Source organism: Heptranchias perlo, chromosome 12 (genome assembly GCF_035084215.1).
Source record: "Heptranchias perlo isolate sHepPer1 chromosome 12, sHepPer1.hap1, whole genome shotgun sequence".
NCBI lineage: Eukaryota > Metazoa > Chordata > Chondrichthyes > Hexanchiformes > Hexanchidae > Heptranchias > Heptranchias perlo.
In genome coordinates, this window is record NC_090336.1 from 52543291 (window position 1) to 52561692 (window position 18402).

The following is an 18402-nucleotide window of genomic DNA, read 5'->3' on the forward strand; positions in this document are numbered from 1 at the left end:
ACTTGGGCTGACAAGTGGCAGGCAATGACCACCTCCAAAAACAAAAAGCTCAACCATCTCACGCTGACCATCAACAGCACCACCACTGCGAAGTCCCCACCATGAACATCTTGCAGGGGGTGCGTCACCACTGACCAGAAGCTTAACTGGGCCAACCATATCAACACTGTGGCTGTAGGAGCAGGGCAGAGGCTGGGTACGCTGATGAGTGGCACACCTACTGACCGCTCAACAGCTCTCCACTACCTACAAGGCTCAAATCAGGAGTGTGATGGAATACTCATCACTAACCTGGACAGCGGCAGCTACAACAATACTCGAGAAGCTCAACACCATCTAGGACAGAGCACCATCGTTCAGTCAAGATCCTGGGATTCTATACCTATCACCATTGTGAGAACACCATCACCATAAGGACTGCAGTAGTTCAAGAAGGCAGCCCACCATCACCTTCTCAGGCCAACAAGGGATGGACAATAAATGCGGCCTCGCTGGCTTCACCCACAACTAGACAACCGAACAGCACTTTTGATTTTTATTGATGAATAGGACTGTATACAGAAATATCAGAGTTCAACAAACTCCCTGTAACTATAAACTTTTTGAGAATCAGGAAAAGAAAAAGGAATTGTATGTTAGTCTCATGTTCTGATGACTAAATCAGGAGTATGATGGAATACCCTTGGTTAGACCACACTCGGAGTACTGTGAACAGTTCTGGTCTCCATATTATAAAAAGAATATAGTGGCACTAGAGAAAGTACAAAAAAAGATTTACTAGGAATATACCAGAACTGAGAGGTTATAGCTACCAGGAAAGATTGAGCAGGCTGGAGCTCTTTTCTCTAGACTAGAGAAGGCTGAGGGGTGACCTGATAGAGATCTTCTAAGATTATGAAAGGGTTTGATAGGGTAGACGTAGAGAAGATGTTTTTACTTGCAGGGGAGACCAGAACTAGGGGCCATAAATATAAGATAGTCACCAATAAACCCAATAGGGAATTGAGGAGAAACTTCTTTACCCAGAGAGTGGTGAGAATATGGAACTTGCTACCACAAGTATTTGCTGAGGTGACTAGTATAGATGCATTTAAGGGGAAGCTAGATAAGCACATGAGGGAGAAAGGAATAGAAGGATATGTTGATGGAGTTAGATTAAGAAGAGTGGGAGGAGGCTCATGTGGAGCAGAAACACTGGCACGGACCTGTTGGGCCAAATGGCCTGTTTCTGCACTGTACATTCGATGTTATTCTAGGTAAATGGAAATCAAACTTCTAAAATTTGGAGTACATTTCACTCCAACATATCTTAGCCTATAAAATGTTTAAATTGCTATGTTTTTTTATTTTAAAAGGAGTACTTTGCATATATTTGAATCTAGCACACTAACAGAAAAGCAAATACTGCTATTCATGTTCCATAAAAAATTATACGTGATAAATTTATTCAGCTTACTGTGCTCTGCAACTGAATGTTTGCTTCAGTAAATTGGAAAATACAGATAAGCTGTGTCTTTTGAATATATTTTCAATATCCTGTCAACGTTTGCCCTCCTGCTGTTCTGTTAAGGACATGTTTCAGTCAGCTGAACTGGACACACTAGGTGGTAGTTCTCTGTCAATTTTCTTCAGTGCAGCTCTGTACCTTTAATTATTCACCATAATGAAAACTCTGTGCAGTATACTCATTTAACAAAACCAACAAAATAAAACCAGAACACAAACCTTGCACCACACTGCAACAACCAGCCAGTTTACAGGCGTTTCTTCACACAATCACACATTGTTTCATCCTCTTCTGCCAACTGATGGCGTCATTTGCATTGTCTTCATGCTTATTTTGTTAAGCCTTTCAGGATATTGCTTCACAATACTCAGCTCTGTGAAGACAGACCAGTGCAACATGGAAAGCTGTGTCTTTCCAAACAACAAATACTGGGATAAACTACCTTTAGTACCTTGTGATGGTGCTTAGAGTGCTTAGGTTTGGCAGCATGTTGTATGCTGGTAGAGTCAGTATTTTTTGTACAATAGCTCCCATTCCAATTCCTCATGGAAGGCTCCCTAAACTTAAAAAAAAAACTGGCATTTGGGACACCAGTTCACAGGTCTTTCTGGATTAGGAAAAAAAACCTCTGGAAAATTCCTTTCGACGCCCTCAAGAACAGATGTTTGATGCAGCTTGTGGTCATTTAAAACATTTTCTAAGAACCTTTTTTCTCCTAAAATGCTGCACAGAAAGACGTTACCTTCTATAAGGACCACCTCCTCAGCACTGCATCAACCTTCCATCTATGGAACAGAATCTACCTAGGTGTGCAGCATTGCCAATACCAGACTTGGACACACCTTACCCTTCTATACTAAACAATTCCTGATCACTTTCTTCAATCGCTCTAGCAAAACATCAGAGCAAAACAATATTACTTTACCTTATCCACTATATGAACAATGGGACTGCCATGCAATTACTCTAGACAATTGGAGCAGTGCAAATGATAATTGAAGAGGGAAGTTTCTTCATTTCCAAATATTAATCCACAAAACAATGATGTTGTTGCAAATGAATTAATTACTGATGTCATATTTGGCAAACCTCTTTTAGGGGAAGGGATAGTTCTACATTTTGTATGGAAGTGCCCCCCGAGGCACTTTTATCAGTTGCATGTGTGGATATCGATATTATCTATTATCTTTCAACAATGCCTCAGACCCGCTGGTGATGATGCCAGATCCACAAAGTAAGTAATTCACTTCAATAACTACAGTGGGCTGGATTTTGCTGGAAAAGTAACGGAGTCTTAACGACGCACGCCGTTATTATTGTGCAAATCAGCCACCAAGTTCAGGGGATTAAGATACACACTGTGAATTGCGAATCTCTAGCATTTGGTCGATTTACGCTGCTCATATTCAGCTGATAACGTTTGTTAACTGAGTTATGTGACCTAGTGCTTAACAGTCTTGGTACATCTGATGAGAACAAATAATGAACAAAGCTATTGAGAGCTGCACCAAAGTATATCTGAAACAACTGAATAACACTTCCTTGCAAAGAAGGCTGGGCTACTGTGGGGGTTGTTGACTTAATTAGCATTTTTAGCCTTCATCCTGTCAGATGAAATGCTGGAAGCTGTCAGCAATACAGCACTCGAGGACAGTCAAAGCAGTGACTCACATAGATCTTGTGAAGTGGATAGGCAAACAGACAGTGCTCATTAATATCGAGAAACCAGCCAAGGAAATGGCAGCCAGTTTTCAATGCAGTGAAAGCATTAATAATTATCATCATCACCGCCATCATCATCACCACAATGTAATTTATCTCGTTTCTCCCCCTCTTTACTCCTATCATGCTTCAACAGTATGTGTTCGGACCCGATACAATTAGGCAGCTGGTCACAAGAGTGGGAGGATAATGTGCTTTTGATGGAGTTTATCCAAGCGTGGAGATTAAACACTCACGGTCTTTGCAGGAGGGTTAAACCCATCTTCTGCACAAAACACACTGCATCGATCTTAAAAATTTTAGTGAATATTCTGCTCAGCTGTTGTAAAGATTTTGCAACTTACACAGTTTGGGTTTCTGAAATGAGTAACACTGCAGCAGCATAGATAGATGAAACGACCTAAGTAAAATGTAAAGGAGGCCAATCTAGTTCAAGACCTGACAATTTTGAGAACCATATTGAAACAACAGGGGCACATGTTTCAAGCAGCTACACAGACCAGCTGTATTCCCCAACAATCGAGCAAAGAATCATTCCACCTCAAGCATTTATTACCCGAATGCATGATTTAGCTTGTGGAAAAGAGTCAATATTTTAAATTTTATTCAATGCCCCTCTCCATGTTTAATTATCCCCCCTTTCTTTGGTCTCTCCACTCCATGCACCATTCTCCAACAGAATGCGACAAGTTAATGCACTCCCGAGCTGCCCAGATCCGTCGCTGCAGGGAGATACAAGAATGTCCTAAGGTGATTACTTTCCATTTTCTCCTCCTCCCCCCTTAAAGAAAGTGCACAACAATCTGCTTTGCGTCTTCATTTGATGTCACTACTGAGATCAGGAAGTTGCTGTGTGGGGAACTGTGCCAACAAACTGTTTATCACATCTTCCTAATAGTCAAACTGCAATCTTTCACATTAGACGATCGTCGGAACGAAGCCATTTCCGATGGAGGTTTTTTTTTAAAAAAACGGATTAAGCTCCTGACTAGTGGATCTCTCATGGCTTTGCCCATGGAAAGTCAGAACATGGTGAATTCCCCTCAGAGAGCTTTAGTAATACTAGATATAGATACGGGATCTGCAGCTACTGGACATTACCAAGTTCCATCCAGTGATGCAAGTGTACAGCTGTAGGCATGACCGGGTCATAGAATAGTGATGCCAAAATAAGGATTGTGACATACACAGCAAATAGTTTTAATTTTGTTTTGATTTCACCATTTTCTTGAACAGACAAGTCTGGCTAGAGAGGGCAATGCAAATTTGGCAACTAACTTGATCATCTATTGGAGAAACACTATTTGAGCTACTCTTATATTCATTTGCGATGCAGGATTTGCAATTTTTGCAATGCTTAAAAAGCTTTTGTCAGCAGAGGCAGTAACCATTTTCTCTTTTTACCTAAATGTTCTATAATCATAGGTTTGAGTACTTCCTGGGTCTGGTGCACCAGAGATCACCCCAGCCACTACTTAAAAAAACATCTGCCTGGCAAATGAAAAATAGCTCAGTGACCAAATTATCTTTCCACCCACTTTCAACTGTACTGTAGCTGGGTGACTAGGCAGCTATACATCTCCACTGCAACCAGAAGTTGGGTGTAGGCATTCATTCTCTCTGTGATATATATGGATCTAGGTCTGTGCAGATATAAGTAACTGATAGAGTTCTAAATTCTTTTATATATTTTAGGTTCTGTTCATGTTAGGGCCCTCAATCAATGTACTTTCCTCCAGCCCGACAACCCCTCCAGATTCTCCGTTCCTCCAACGCTGGACTTTTGTATAACACATCCCTTTGCCCCACCATAGGCGGTCGTTCCAGCTACCTAGGCCCCAAGCTCTGGAATTTTCTCCCTAATCCCTAACGCCTTTCCACCTCCCTCTTCTCCTTTAAGGCCCTACGTAAAATCCATCTCTTTGACCAAGCTTTTGGTCACTCCTCCTAATATCTCCCATTTTGGCTAAGTGTCCATTTTTGTCTGATTATGTCTCTGTGAAACTATTTGGGATGGTTTGTGTGTTAAAAGCACTACATAAATGCAAGTTGTTGTTGCTTGTTTTTGTACAGTCAGATCCAAAGAACTCAGCTGAAATTCGGTGCTCTGCTTTTATATGAAGTCCGAGTCCAAACGGACCAAGCCAAAGCTTTTTGGCAGAAAAATACCTCCCATCAGAATAGCTAGATGCTTTTTTTTCAAAAAAAAAGACAAGTTTTTTTTGGTGCACAAATAACCCCCAATGACTCACTCATGTGATGCCGGTATTTACTGCCCTCTGATATGTCTTTCCTGTTGAGAGCAGAACTGTTTTCTGAATAAAACTCACTGCTCTGTGCCCTGAAAGGGGCAGATTTTCCTTGAATTAAGAGTCACTAGATTTCCTCAAGCTTATAACAGATTCAAATCAGCCCATGGCAAGTTTTCATTTGAGAAGCCCAAAACTCAAAGGGAATTTGATTAAATCTAATAAAATAGTTAAAAGGCACTAGAAATTAGCCAAAAAAAAATGTAAAAAATACTTATCCTTACTTAAAAATGCTATAAGCTTCAGGGTCTTGATCTAGCAGGTGGGAAAGTGTGACACTCAGTGCAAAGGATCTTCCAAAATTTAGGGAAAAATGAACTCGAGCTATGTTCTGGTCCTGTGGTTTTACACAAGGCAGGAGCAGGAGATCATGTACGTTGGTGCCTAGCATTCATGATGTGAATTTTTATGGACATGTTTAATCTATGCTTTCCAGGAACCAATCCACATTGTTAAGTTTCTATAATGTGTGAAGAATGCCCGATTGAATAAGAAATTACCACAAACATATTTCACTATTTCTCATAATATTTTCAGTTTCAATAGATAAATAAGAACAGATTTATGTTATTAAGGTTATTTTTGATATACACAAACTTTACTGACTGAAACCTTTTTACTGAATCAAATGAATCCAGTTGTCAATGAATTAGATTTAGGTGGCCAAATGCATTTCCTTAACATCAGTCAAAAGACAAAACTTCAATCCCTTCACTGTAGGATAGACACAAATCCAAAACACAGTGATAAATCCACCTTTGACTGCCCACACAGACTGTTAACCAATACTGACTCCATCACACGTAATTAGGATTTACAAACAATGATTTGTGCCAGGAATCTGCTTTATAAATTTCCCATTGCCGTTGGTTTAAGGGTGGATTTAAACTACGAGTTTAATTGCAAAGCAATCAGTCCAGTAAACTTGTGTAGTGCAAATCCAAAGTCAGGTCCTGATCTGACACCCTTCTCCAAGGAGCCTCACTCCGCTTGGCTCTGGTGTCAGGTTGGGTCCTGATCCACATTATGGTTGTAGCATAAAATGCTTCACACCAATGCTGCTACTCTGGTACACCATAACTACACAAAATAAAAGTAATCTGATCTTTTCAATCATTGAACAGTGAGCTGTCTCAACTGTTTTTGGCCCAAGTTCAACAGATGGCATCTACTAAGCAAAACGGACATGATACAATGCCTGAAAATGCTATAACTATCTAGGTACCACTTGTCAAAAGATACTGCTCATGCCAAAGTCTTAAAATGAATCCAGAATGCGATAAACTTGGTTTATGTTCATGCAATGCAAGGTTAGATGTGTTGCTGCAATGGATGAATGAAGTGTCAAAGACAAATTAGAAGTGGATTCAATTATAAAACTCAAAGATTTTAGTTACTCATATAATGTCAAAAGTGTCAAAACACAAATTATCAAGGTCCCCAATTGATGCTACAAAAAAAAAACAGAATTTTATCAGCAAAATCTTTCAGGCAAAAATCTTTTTAAGACAACAAGGAGTTTTTTTTAAAAAAAACAAAGCAATTGGAAAGTGAAAGTGCACTGTAACATTTGGTAATGTTACGCAGAAGGTGAGCAAAACCAATTTGCTAATAACGTTTTTTTTCAAATTGAAAGTATCAGCAGTTTCTTTTCATTCCTTACTAATTTCTCTCCTCCCGTGAAGGTGTTGTGGGGTACAGATCCATAGCTGCTAATCGCTCACCAATACCTCACCGATATGGCCATCATTCATGTGAGCCCGGACGACAAGCGTCAGCAGGGGCAGCACGGGATCGTGCAATCCTGTCAGCACCCAGCATCCATGCACATGCCCACTTCCAGTGGGGGCCGCTGCATAATGATCAGAAACCCTGCTGTCTTCTCTTCCCAAGCCAAGGGTTACAGGGGTGGGGGGGCAATTGTAGCATTCCTTCTGCTACCCTGATTTGAGATTGGCGATTTCAGCACAGACCAGGAAATCAAACCTGGGAAGCTTTCTAGTCTTTATGGCTCGGTTTCTCACTGTGTACGTCCGTTGAGCTACTGAGGAGCTACAGTTTTATGCACATTCGCTTACACTATTGAAATAAGTACCTAACAAGATAAGTTGCCAGTTCCATTAAAACTGGAGTACACCCCAACAAATCAATAATGGGAGCTCACTTGGTAGGTAATAATCTAATGCAGTATTGATCTTTAATATAAGAAAGAATGGTTATTAATAACATAAGATTAATGTACAAGACTGGCCACAATACCAGACAAAATTCTATTTACAGTGGTTGTTTGCTGATTAAAATTGTCTTTCAAATGTAGAATGGAAGCAAGACAACATCACTCGATATTGTCCAAGTTATTTTGAGTCCAAAAAAGTGGAGTTGAAATCCTTCACCCATCAAAAAGTAGCATATGAATAATTAGTAAAAATAAGTGATTTTGTTGAGCGTAAAAGCAAAGCAGCATGACTGCATAGTCTCAGGATAAGAGGTCAGCTGTATAAGACTAAGATGAGGAGGAATTTCTTCACTCAGAGGGTTGTAAATCTTTAGAATTCTCTACCCTTGAGGGCTGTGAATGCTGAGTCGTTGAGTATATTCAAGGCTGAGATCAATATATTTTTGGACACCAAGGGAATCAAGGGATATGGGGATCGGGCGGGAATGTGGAGTTGAGGTCGAAGATCGCCATGAACTTATCAACTGGCGGAGCAGGCGCGAGGGATCATATGGCCTACTCCTGCTCCTACTTCTTATGCATTTGTCTCTTCAGCTCCCAATATTTCACAGGTTCTTTCACTGCTTTTCAGATGCTTTTTGATCTTTTATGATCTGTTGCAGTTCTTCCTTATCTCACTCACTAGCTACACAACCAATAAATTGGAATTATTGCTTCACACGATTCATTTCCCCATTAAAGTGAGGGAAATTATAAAACATGGGTCAAGAAAAAAAGGTCATGTCGCACACCAAGTTCATTCTTTCCACAAACCATTCCAAATCCACTTCATCATGGACTTGACCCAATGCTTATAATCTCCCGAGGAAAGGTACTGTGGAGTGTCTCCCCACCCCCACCCCCACCCCCACCCCCACCAAGGTAAATCAAAGGTTATCCAGCATATCTAAATTAACATCTTATGTTATTTTTCTTTGTTGGTTGTCTAACTCAGTGAGACATTTTCATGGTCCCAGCAACTTACGAACTATCATAACCTATACAATATTGGATCATCTCTACCGATACTTACTTATATAACATTTAAACCTAATCAGCTGGCCCCTTTTTTAAATCTGTTAATCAATGCAGCTCTAACTACTTTAGCTTGGAATCTATTTCACGCATCCACTTGCTCAAAAGCTGTTCATCTCCAACATAGGAACAGGGAGTGGGCCATTCAGCCCCGATGACAAAAGAGATATAGAGGAAGATGAAGCAGAAAAAAGGGGCATATGACAGATGTCCACAAGGGAGAACCAGGCTGAATATAGAAAGTTCAGAGGGGAAGTGAAAAAGAAAATAAGAGGGGCAAAGACAGAGTATGAGAATAGACTAGCGGCCAACATAAAAGGGAATCCAAAAGTCTTCGATAGGCATGTAAACAGTAAATGGGCAGTAAGAGGAGGGGTGGGGATGATTAGGGACCAAAAAGCAGATCTACTCGTGGAGGCAGAGGGCATGGCTGAGGTACTAAATGAGTACTTTGCATCTGTCTTTACCAAGGAAGATGCTGCCAGAGTCTTAGTAAAGGAAGATGTAGTTCAGATACTGGATAGGCTAAAAACTGATAAAGAGGAGGGACTAGAAAGGCTAGCTGTACTTAAAGTAGATTAGTCACTCGGTCCGGATGGGATGCATCCTCGGTTGCTGAGGGAAATAAGGATGGAAATTGCGGAGGTACTGGCCATAATCGTCCAAACATTCTTAGAAAGGGAGGTGGTGCCAGAGGAGTAGACAACTGCAAATGTTACACCCTTGTTCCAAAAAGTGTGTAAGGATAAACCCAGCAACTACAGGCCCGTCAATTTAACCTCAGTTGTGGGGAAACTTTGAGAAACAATAATCCTGGACAGAATTAGCAGTCACTTGGACAAGTGTGGATTGATTAGGGAAAGCCAGCACGGATTTGTTAAAGTCAAATCGTGTTTAACTAACTTGATAGAATTTTTTGATGAGGTAACAGAGCGGGTAGATGAGGGCAATGCAGTTGATGTGGTGCATGTGGACTTTCAAAAGATGTTTGATAAAGTGCCGCATAATAGGCTGGTCATTAAGATTGAAGCCCATGGAATAAGGGGGGCAAGTAGGAGCATGGATACAAAATTAGCTAAGTAACAGGAAACAAAGAGTAGTGGTGAACGGTTGTTTTTTGGACTGGAGGAAGGTATACAGTGGTGTTCCCCAGGGGTCAGTACTAGGACCACTGCTTTTCTTGATATATATTAATGGCTTGGACTTGGGTGTACAGGGCACAATTTCCAAATTTGCAGATGACACAAAACTTTGAAGTGTAGTGAACAGTGAGGAGAATAGTGATAGACTTCAAGAGGATATAGACAGGCTGGTGAAATGGGCGGACACGTGGCAGATGAAATTTAATGCAGAAAAATGCAAAGTGATACATTTCGGTAGGAAGACCGAGGAGAGGCAATATAAACTAGAGGGCACAATTCTAAAAGGGGTACAGGAACAGAGCGGTCTGGGGGTATATGTGCACAAATCATTGAAGGTGGCAGGACGGGTTGAGAAAGTAGTTGAAAAAGCAAATGGGATCCTGGGCTTTATAAATAGAGGCATAGAGTACAAAAGCAAGAAAAGTCACAATGAACCTCTATAAATCACTGGTCCGACCACAACTGGAGTATCGTGTCCAGTTCTGGGCACCGCACTTTAGGAAAAGTGTGAAGGCCTCAGAGAGGGTGCAGAAGAGATTTACTAGAATGATTCCAGGGATGAGGGACTTTAGTTACATGGATAGACTGGAGAAGCTGGAGTTGTTCTCCTTGGAACAGAGAAGATTGGGAGGAGAATTGATAGAGGTATTTAAAATCATGAAGGGTCTAACCAGAATAGATGGAGAGAAACTGTTCCCATTGGCAGAAGGGTCAAGAACCAGAGGACAAAGATTTAAGGTGATTGGCAAAAGAACCAAGGGTGACATGGGGAAAAACTTTATTGCGCAGCAAATAGTTACGATCTGGAATGCACTGCTGGGGGGGGGGCATGGGGAGCGCGGGGGTGGGGGGTAGTGGAGGCAGATTCAATCGTGGCCTTCAAAAGGGAACTGGATAAGAACTTGAAAGGAAAAAATTTGCAGGGCTACGGGGATAGGGCCGGGGAGTGGACTAGCTAAATTGCTCTTGCATAGAGCCGGCACGGACTCGATGGGCCGAATGGCTTCCTTCTGAGCTGTAACCTTTCTATAATTCTACTAGGCATCTGTCTTTACCAAGGAGGAAGATGTTGCCAAAGTCACAGTAAGAGGAGGTAGTTGAGATACTGGATGGGCTAAAAATTGTTAACGAGGAGGTGCCAGAAAGGCTGGCTGTACTTAAAGTAGATAAGTCACCTGGTCCAGATGGGATGCATCCTAGGTTGCTGAGGGAAGTAAGGGTGGAAATTGCAGAGGTACTGGCCATAATCTTCCAAACATCCTTAGATATGGGGGTGGTGCCAGAGGACTGGAGAACTGCAAATGTTATGCCCTTCTTCAAAATGGGTTTAAGGATAAACCCGGGAACTACAGGCCATTCAGTTTAACCTCGGTGGTGGGGAAGCTTTTAGAAACGATAATCCGGGACAAAATTATTAGTCACTTGGACAAGTGTGGATGAATAAAGGAAAGCCAGCACAGATTTGTTAACGGCAAATCGTGCGAAATTAACTTGATGAGTTTTTTGATGAGGTAACAGAGAGGGTTGATGAGGGCAATGCGGTTGATGTATATATGGACTTTCAAAAGGCGTTTGATAAAGTGCCACATAATAGACTTGTCAGCAAAATTGAAGCCCATGAAATAAAATGGGCAGTGGCAACATGGATACGAAATTGGCAAAGTGACAGGAAACATAGAGTAGTGGTGAATTGTTGTTTTTCGGACTGGAGGAAGTGTACAGTGGTGTTCCCCAGGGGACGGTACTAGGACCACTGCTTTTTTTGATATATATTAATGACTTGGACTTGGGTGCACAGGGCACAATTTCCAAATTTGCAGATGAAACAAAATTTGGAAGTGTAGTAAACAGTGAGGAGGATAGTAATAGACTTCAAGAGGACATAGACTGCCTGGTGGAATGGGCGGACACATGGCAGCTGTAATTTAATGCAGAGAAGTGCAAAGTGATACATTTTGGCAGCAAGAATGAGAAGAGTCAGTATAAACTAAATGGTACAATTCTAAAGGGGGTGCAGGAACAGAGAGACCTGAGGGTATATGTGCACAAATCTTTGAAGGTGGCAGGACAGGTCGAGAAAGCATACGGGAGCCTGGGCTTCATAAATGGAGGCGTAGAGTACAAAAGCAAGGAAGTTATGTTGAACTTTTATAGAAACATAGAAAATAGGAGCAAGAGTAGGCCATTCGGCCCTTCGGGCCAGCTCCGCCATTCAAAATGATCATAGCTGATCCTCTAACTCAGTACCCTGTTCCTGCTTTTTCCCCATATCCCTTGATCCCTTTAGCATTAAGAAATATATCTATCTCCTTCTTGAATACATCTAATGACTTGGCCTCCTCTGCCTTCTGTGGTCGAGAATTCCACAGGTTCACCACCCTCTGAGTGAAGAAATTTCTCCTCATCTCGGTTCTAAATGGCATACCCCGTATCCTGAGACTGTGACCCCTGGTTCTGGACTCCCTAGCCATCAGGAACATCCTCCCTGCATCTAGTCTGTCTAGTCCTGTTAGAATTTTATATGTTTCGATGAGATCTCCTCTCAATTCTTCTAATCTCTAGTGAATATAGGCCCAGTCGACCCAATCTCTCCTCATACGTCAGTCCTGCCATCCCAGGAATCAGTCTGGTAAACCTTTGTTGCACTCCCTCCATGGCAAGGACATCCTTCCTCAGATAAGGAGACCAAAACTGCACACAATACTCCAGATGTGGTCTCACCAAGGCCCTGTATAACTGCAGTAAGACATCCCTGCTCCTGTACTCAAATCCTCTTGCAATGAACACCAACATACCATTCGCCTTCCTAACTGCTTGCTGCACCTGAATGCTTGCTTTCAGCAACTGGTGTACAAGGACACCCAGGTCTCTTTGTACCTCCCCTTTTCCCAATCTATCACCATTCAGATAATAATCTGTCTTTCTGTTTTTACAACCAAAGTGGATAACCTCACATTTATCCATCTTATACTGCATCTGCCATGTTCTTGCCCACTCACCCAACTTGTCCAAATCACATTGGAGCCTCTTTGCATCCTCCTCACAGCTTACATTCCACCCCAGCTTTGTGTTGTCTGCAAACTTGGAAATGTTACATTTAGTTCCCTCATCCAAATCATTGATATATATTGTGAATAGCTGGGGCCCAAGCACTGATCCCTGCGGTACCCCACTAGTCACTGCCTGCCACCTGGAAAAAGACCCGTTTATTCCTACTCTCTGTTTCCTGTCCTTCAACTAATTCTCAATCCATGCCAGTATATTCCCCCCAATCCCATGTGCTTTAATTTTGCACACTCACCTCTTATGTGGGACCTTATCAAAAGCCTTCTGAAAATCCAAATACACCACATCCACTGGTTCTCCCCTATCTATTCTACTAGTTACCTCCTCAAAAAACTCCAGTCGATATGTTAAGTATGATTTCCCTTTCATAAACCCGTTAATGCCCTCCAAGTGTTCTGTTATCACGTCTTTTATAATAGACTCTAGCATTTTCCCCACTACTGACGTTAGGCTAACTGGTCTGTAATTCCCTGTTTTTTTCTCTCCCTCCTTTTTTAAATAGTGGGGTTACATTTGCCACCCTCCAATCTGTAGGAAGTGTTCCAGAGTCTATAGAATTTTGGAAGATAATCACCAATGCATCCACTATTTCCAGGGCCACTTCCTTTAGTACTCTGGGATGTAGATTATCAGGCCCTGGGGATTTGTCAGCCTTTAGCCCCATTAATTTCCCTAGCACTATTGTTTTACGAATACTTGTTTCCTTCAGTTCCTCCCTCTCACTAAACCCTTGGTTCCCTAACATTTCTGGCAGGTTATTTGTGTCCTCCTTTGTGAAGACAGAACCAAAATATGTGTTTAATTGTTCTGCCATTTCTTTGTTCCCTATTATAATTTCCCCCATTGCTGACTGTAAGGGACCTACATTTGTCTTCACTAATCTTGATCTCTTGAGATATTGAAAGAAGCTTTTACAGTCAGTTTTTATGTTCCCTGCTAGTTTACTCTCATACTCTATTTTTCCCCTCTTAATCAATCTCTTTGTCCTCCTTTGCTGAATTCTGAACTGCTATAAAACACAGGTTCTGCCACAACTGGAGTATTGTGTCCAATTCTGGGCACCGCACTTTAGGAAGGATATGAAAGCCTTAGAGAGGGTGCAGAAATGATTTACTAGAATGGTTCCAGTTATGTGGGTAGACTGGAGAAGCTGGGGTTGTTCTCCTTAGAGCAGAGAAGGTGAAGAGGAGATTTGATAGAAGTATTCAAAATCATGAAGGATTTCGATAAAGTAAATAAAGAGAAACTGTTCCCATTGGCGGAAGGGTCGAGAAGCAGAGGACACAGATTTAAGGTGATTGGCAAAAGAACCAAAGGTGACATGAGGAAAAACGTTTTTACACAGCAAGTAGTTATGATCTGGAATGTACTGCCTGAAAGGATGATGGAAGCAGATTCAACCATGGCTTTCAAAAAGAATTGGTTTAATACTTGAAGGGAAAAAAATTGCAGGGGAAAGAGCTGGAGAATGGGACTAACTGCATTGCTCCTACATGGGCTCAGTCAGTCAAATGGCCTTCTTCTGTGCTGTAACCATTCTATGATTCCATCTACTCTATCAATTCCTTTCAAAATCCAAAAACCTCAGTGAAATCACCCCATAACCTTATATCTTCCAGTTCTGATGAAAGGTCATCGACCTGAAACATTAATTCTGTTTCTCCACAGATGCTGCCTGACCTGCTGAGTGTTTCCAGCATTTTCTGTTTTATTTCAGATTTCCAGCATATCACTTTTGCCCACGCATCCACTACCTCAGGTTGAAAATGATTCCTGAGAATGTCGCTTCATCTCGTGTCCTCTCGCTTTGTGCTCACGGTCCATGTTAAATAACCTACCTGAATCCTTTCAACATTTAAAACCCTCACCAAGTCTCTTCATAATCTTTTCCTCTAATAGAGTTGCATTATCAAGTAGTAGCAGGTGGTGAAGGGCTGCTTCTGAGCAGCACATTTCTCTGGCATTGGAGAAGGAGACACCTCATACCTCAAAGAGCATTAGTCATGTCGCGGCCGGGGGTGGGGGGTGGGAGGGTGAAACCAGGCGTGCGAGGAGCAGACATGCCCAATTTTGTTTTGCTTTCAGCGCCCATTCCAAATGGGTACTGTGCAAGTGGAATGTTACTCGGGTGCTCCAGCCATTTTCTGGGGTGATGGGGTGGACACTTAATTTAAAATGAAAGTCAGGGGCCCAATGAGTCCAGCACACAGCTTGTATACAGTAATACACAGTAATATTGGCCTCAATATTTCAATATGTGGCCTCACCAATTAACTGTACAAGTTAGAATAATTTGTTCCAACTGATGATTGAATGCACTTGAGATTCATCCCAGAATATGATTATCCTTTTAATCATTCATTAAAAGGTTTTAGTCAAAGTGAAGCTGGAAACTTTACATTGACTGGAATCTTTTAACGAATGAGCTTTAATTACCCACAAATCTTTGCTAATTATCAACTTGAAAGAAAGAAAGGCTTGCATTATATAGCGTTTTTCATGACCAAAATGCTTTACAGCCAAATTAAATACCCTTTGAAGTACAGTCACTGTTGTAATGTACATAACCTTGCTTTTAGCTACTTTAAAATTCTTCCATTATTATATTTAACTCATCCACTTAAATAGGTTCAAATCTGTTTGGATGTAATCAACCTCTCTCCAATGTGTCACCTGGCCACGTGTCATCAGCAAATTCTGAAATACTGCAAGAGGTTCGCTCCTCCACATCACTGCTGAGTAATTTTCAAATGCTAGTTTTTGCCAAATGCTTTCTTGCTATCAAATGTCAGTAGGTTTCCTTTGATTCCGACATCTTATGTGATGTGGATGTTTCCTCCACATCAGAATATACTTGTATGATTGCATTGGTGATATGATCTATCTTCTACCAGTTACATGCATCGATGGAGCTAGATCAGAGTGCTGCCCCAAAAGAGAGTGGCTTCAGATTTGCACTTTATTACCTACATTAGTTGGCAGCGTATATTTTTAATTTTAATAAGCACATATAGAGGTACAGATAGATTTTTTTGGTGGGAAAGGGCAAACTGAGGAATACCAACTGCCTCACTGAAGTCTGAGTGCCAGATTCACTGACAAATAAAATATAAGTATTTTGTAACATACTTATCACTAAGTGCAGTGTACCTGAATAGCACATTGGTCTAAATCACCATTTACAATGATGGAACGATAGTTGGGAACTTAATTGCAATAAACAATAAGGAAATAGTTAGAACAACTACAAAATGTAAAATAATTAGAAGAAGAAATATTGTTAACAGACTCATCAATATACCTACTATTTGCATACATGTAATTACAATAAAATTAACAAACTGACAGATCCTTGTCTGGTAAAGAGGTAAAACTGCCCAATGAACAAAGCAAAGAGCTATTTTTTTTAAAACAATAATCCACTTCATCACTCAACCATTCTCTAATTCATTTACTGATTTCTTGATCAAATTTGGTTTTCGGTTGTAGTAAGCCAACTCACCACACACTCATGATCCTCGGTTATCTTCAAAGAGAATTCAGAAGTGAAATCCAGATCTGAAATTCCTACAGTGTTGCAGTCTATCGTCTGGAAAACAAGGAGAAGTTTCCAGAAAAGTATTCATTAATATGCCAAGACAACAGAGCAAATAAACCATTTTTGGCTGCAACAAACAGGACACTACACACCCATTTTCTCGCACCATGTAACTTCAAGTTCTGTACCTCGGTAAGTAACAGTACACCTCCCAGAAACTGCATAAGCAGTGTTTCAAACTGTAGCACCCAGTTTCTGCTGACTCATCCGCTCAGTGCAAGTCAATTTTGTGTATTATAGAATACTGACTCCTCGTGTGAGGCCACTCAGGAATTCATTCTTAATGGCACAATATTTTTTCAACATAATTTTGATGTTTACCAAGTACTTCAACTTGGAATTAATAGTTCCAATATCTTATATTCCAGGTATTGGAATATATTTAATCAATGCATTACCATTTTACTGTTACACATAGTGTATTGATAGATGCAATATACCTGTTTCAGAACAGAAGTAGTACTGGATATCAAGAACAAATTCACATCGAAAGATCATTTAACTCAAATAAAGCAACATTAACAGATGCTGCATAGTTTGCCCAGATTGTTAATAAGGAGAATCACAATCACTTGCTCCCCTTTAAGGCATTTTTGAGGTGAATTAACACTACACTATGAATCTCCCTTTCTCATTTGTACAAAGGGACCCTTCCAAAGGAAGCAGAATGTAATAAAATAAGATACATAAGATACACAATAACTCTAAACTAGGTAGAAACAATCCCTTGATTCTGGATGTTTTTCCTGAATCTTATTTTTACAAGATACGATTAAGGTCTTTATTAAGAGGAGAAATCATAAGGAGTAGTGAACATCATTTCAGAAGTTCTGGTAGCAGATCCTCAGCAGTCGTTAGTAGAAATCTGCTTGTAACTGCAAAGAATTATCAAGTCCCTAGCTCACAACACATCACTTCCAAGCAAAACATCCACTCATGCAGATGAATCAAGATCAATCTGAGAGAGTCAGGGCTCTTCCTCAGGGAACTGCCCTTCTACAACAGGGTGGTATTTCCGAGATGCTTTATTCCATCGTCATGGAATACAACGTTGCAGAACTGCTTTTCCATTAAGCTTGTATGCATCTGCCCTTTCGTCTCCACAACTAATTTTGTGCATATGCTGGAAAATAATTTTATATGTAATTGTGAGGCATTTCCATCAGAAAACTATCTGTATAAATCATCTCAGAAATTTTCAAGCGATACTTTACTGCAAAATGAACCAAACTTTTGACTTGTGAGTTACACAAGCCAACATCACTCAATCAGTTAATTTGTAATCTGGTCCTGAAGAGGGTAAACTATGATGATTGGTGCATCACTTTAAACTGATGTGGTCACGTGCAAAACTGAGTCTGGTGATCATAAATCAAATTAGCACTACCAGCTGATTGAGTACAGACTACACAACTATTAAAATGATGTTAATATTAACATGCCACTACCCACAAAACCATTATCGCATCAATTATTTCAAAAATATATATTACACAGACAGATTGGTGAAATGGGCAGACACATGGCAAATGAAATTTAATGCAAAGAAGTGTGAAGTGATGCATTTTGGAAGGAAGAATGAGGAGAGGCAATATAAACTAAATGCTACAATTTTAAAGAAGGTGCAGGAAGAGAGGGACCTGGGGGTTCACCTGCACAAATCTTTGAAGGTGGCAGGACAAATTGATAAAGTTGTTAAAAAAGCACACGGGATCCTTGGCTTCATAAATAGAGGCATAAGAGTACAAAAGCAAGGAAGTATTGCTAAACCTTTATAAAACACTGGTTAGGCCTCAGTAGGAGTATTG

General features: G+C 40.7%; 1 protein-coding gene across 3 annotated transcripts in view; it reads right to left on the reverse strand.

Moving 5' to 3' along the window:
- Nucleotides 1-18402, reverse strand: part of prmt3 (protein arginine methyltransferase 3) — a 146112-nt gene that overhangs the window by 31341 nt on the left and 96369 nt on the right. For all 3 annotated transcript variants that reach the window (XM_067993539.1, XM_067993540.1, XM_067993541.1), the window contains exon 13: nt 16499-16585. In XM_067993539.1, coding sequence (XP_067849640.1) covers nt 16499-16585 — 87 coding nt within the window. The remainder of the gene's footprint in view (nt 1-16498; nt 16586-18402) is intronic.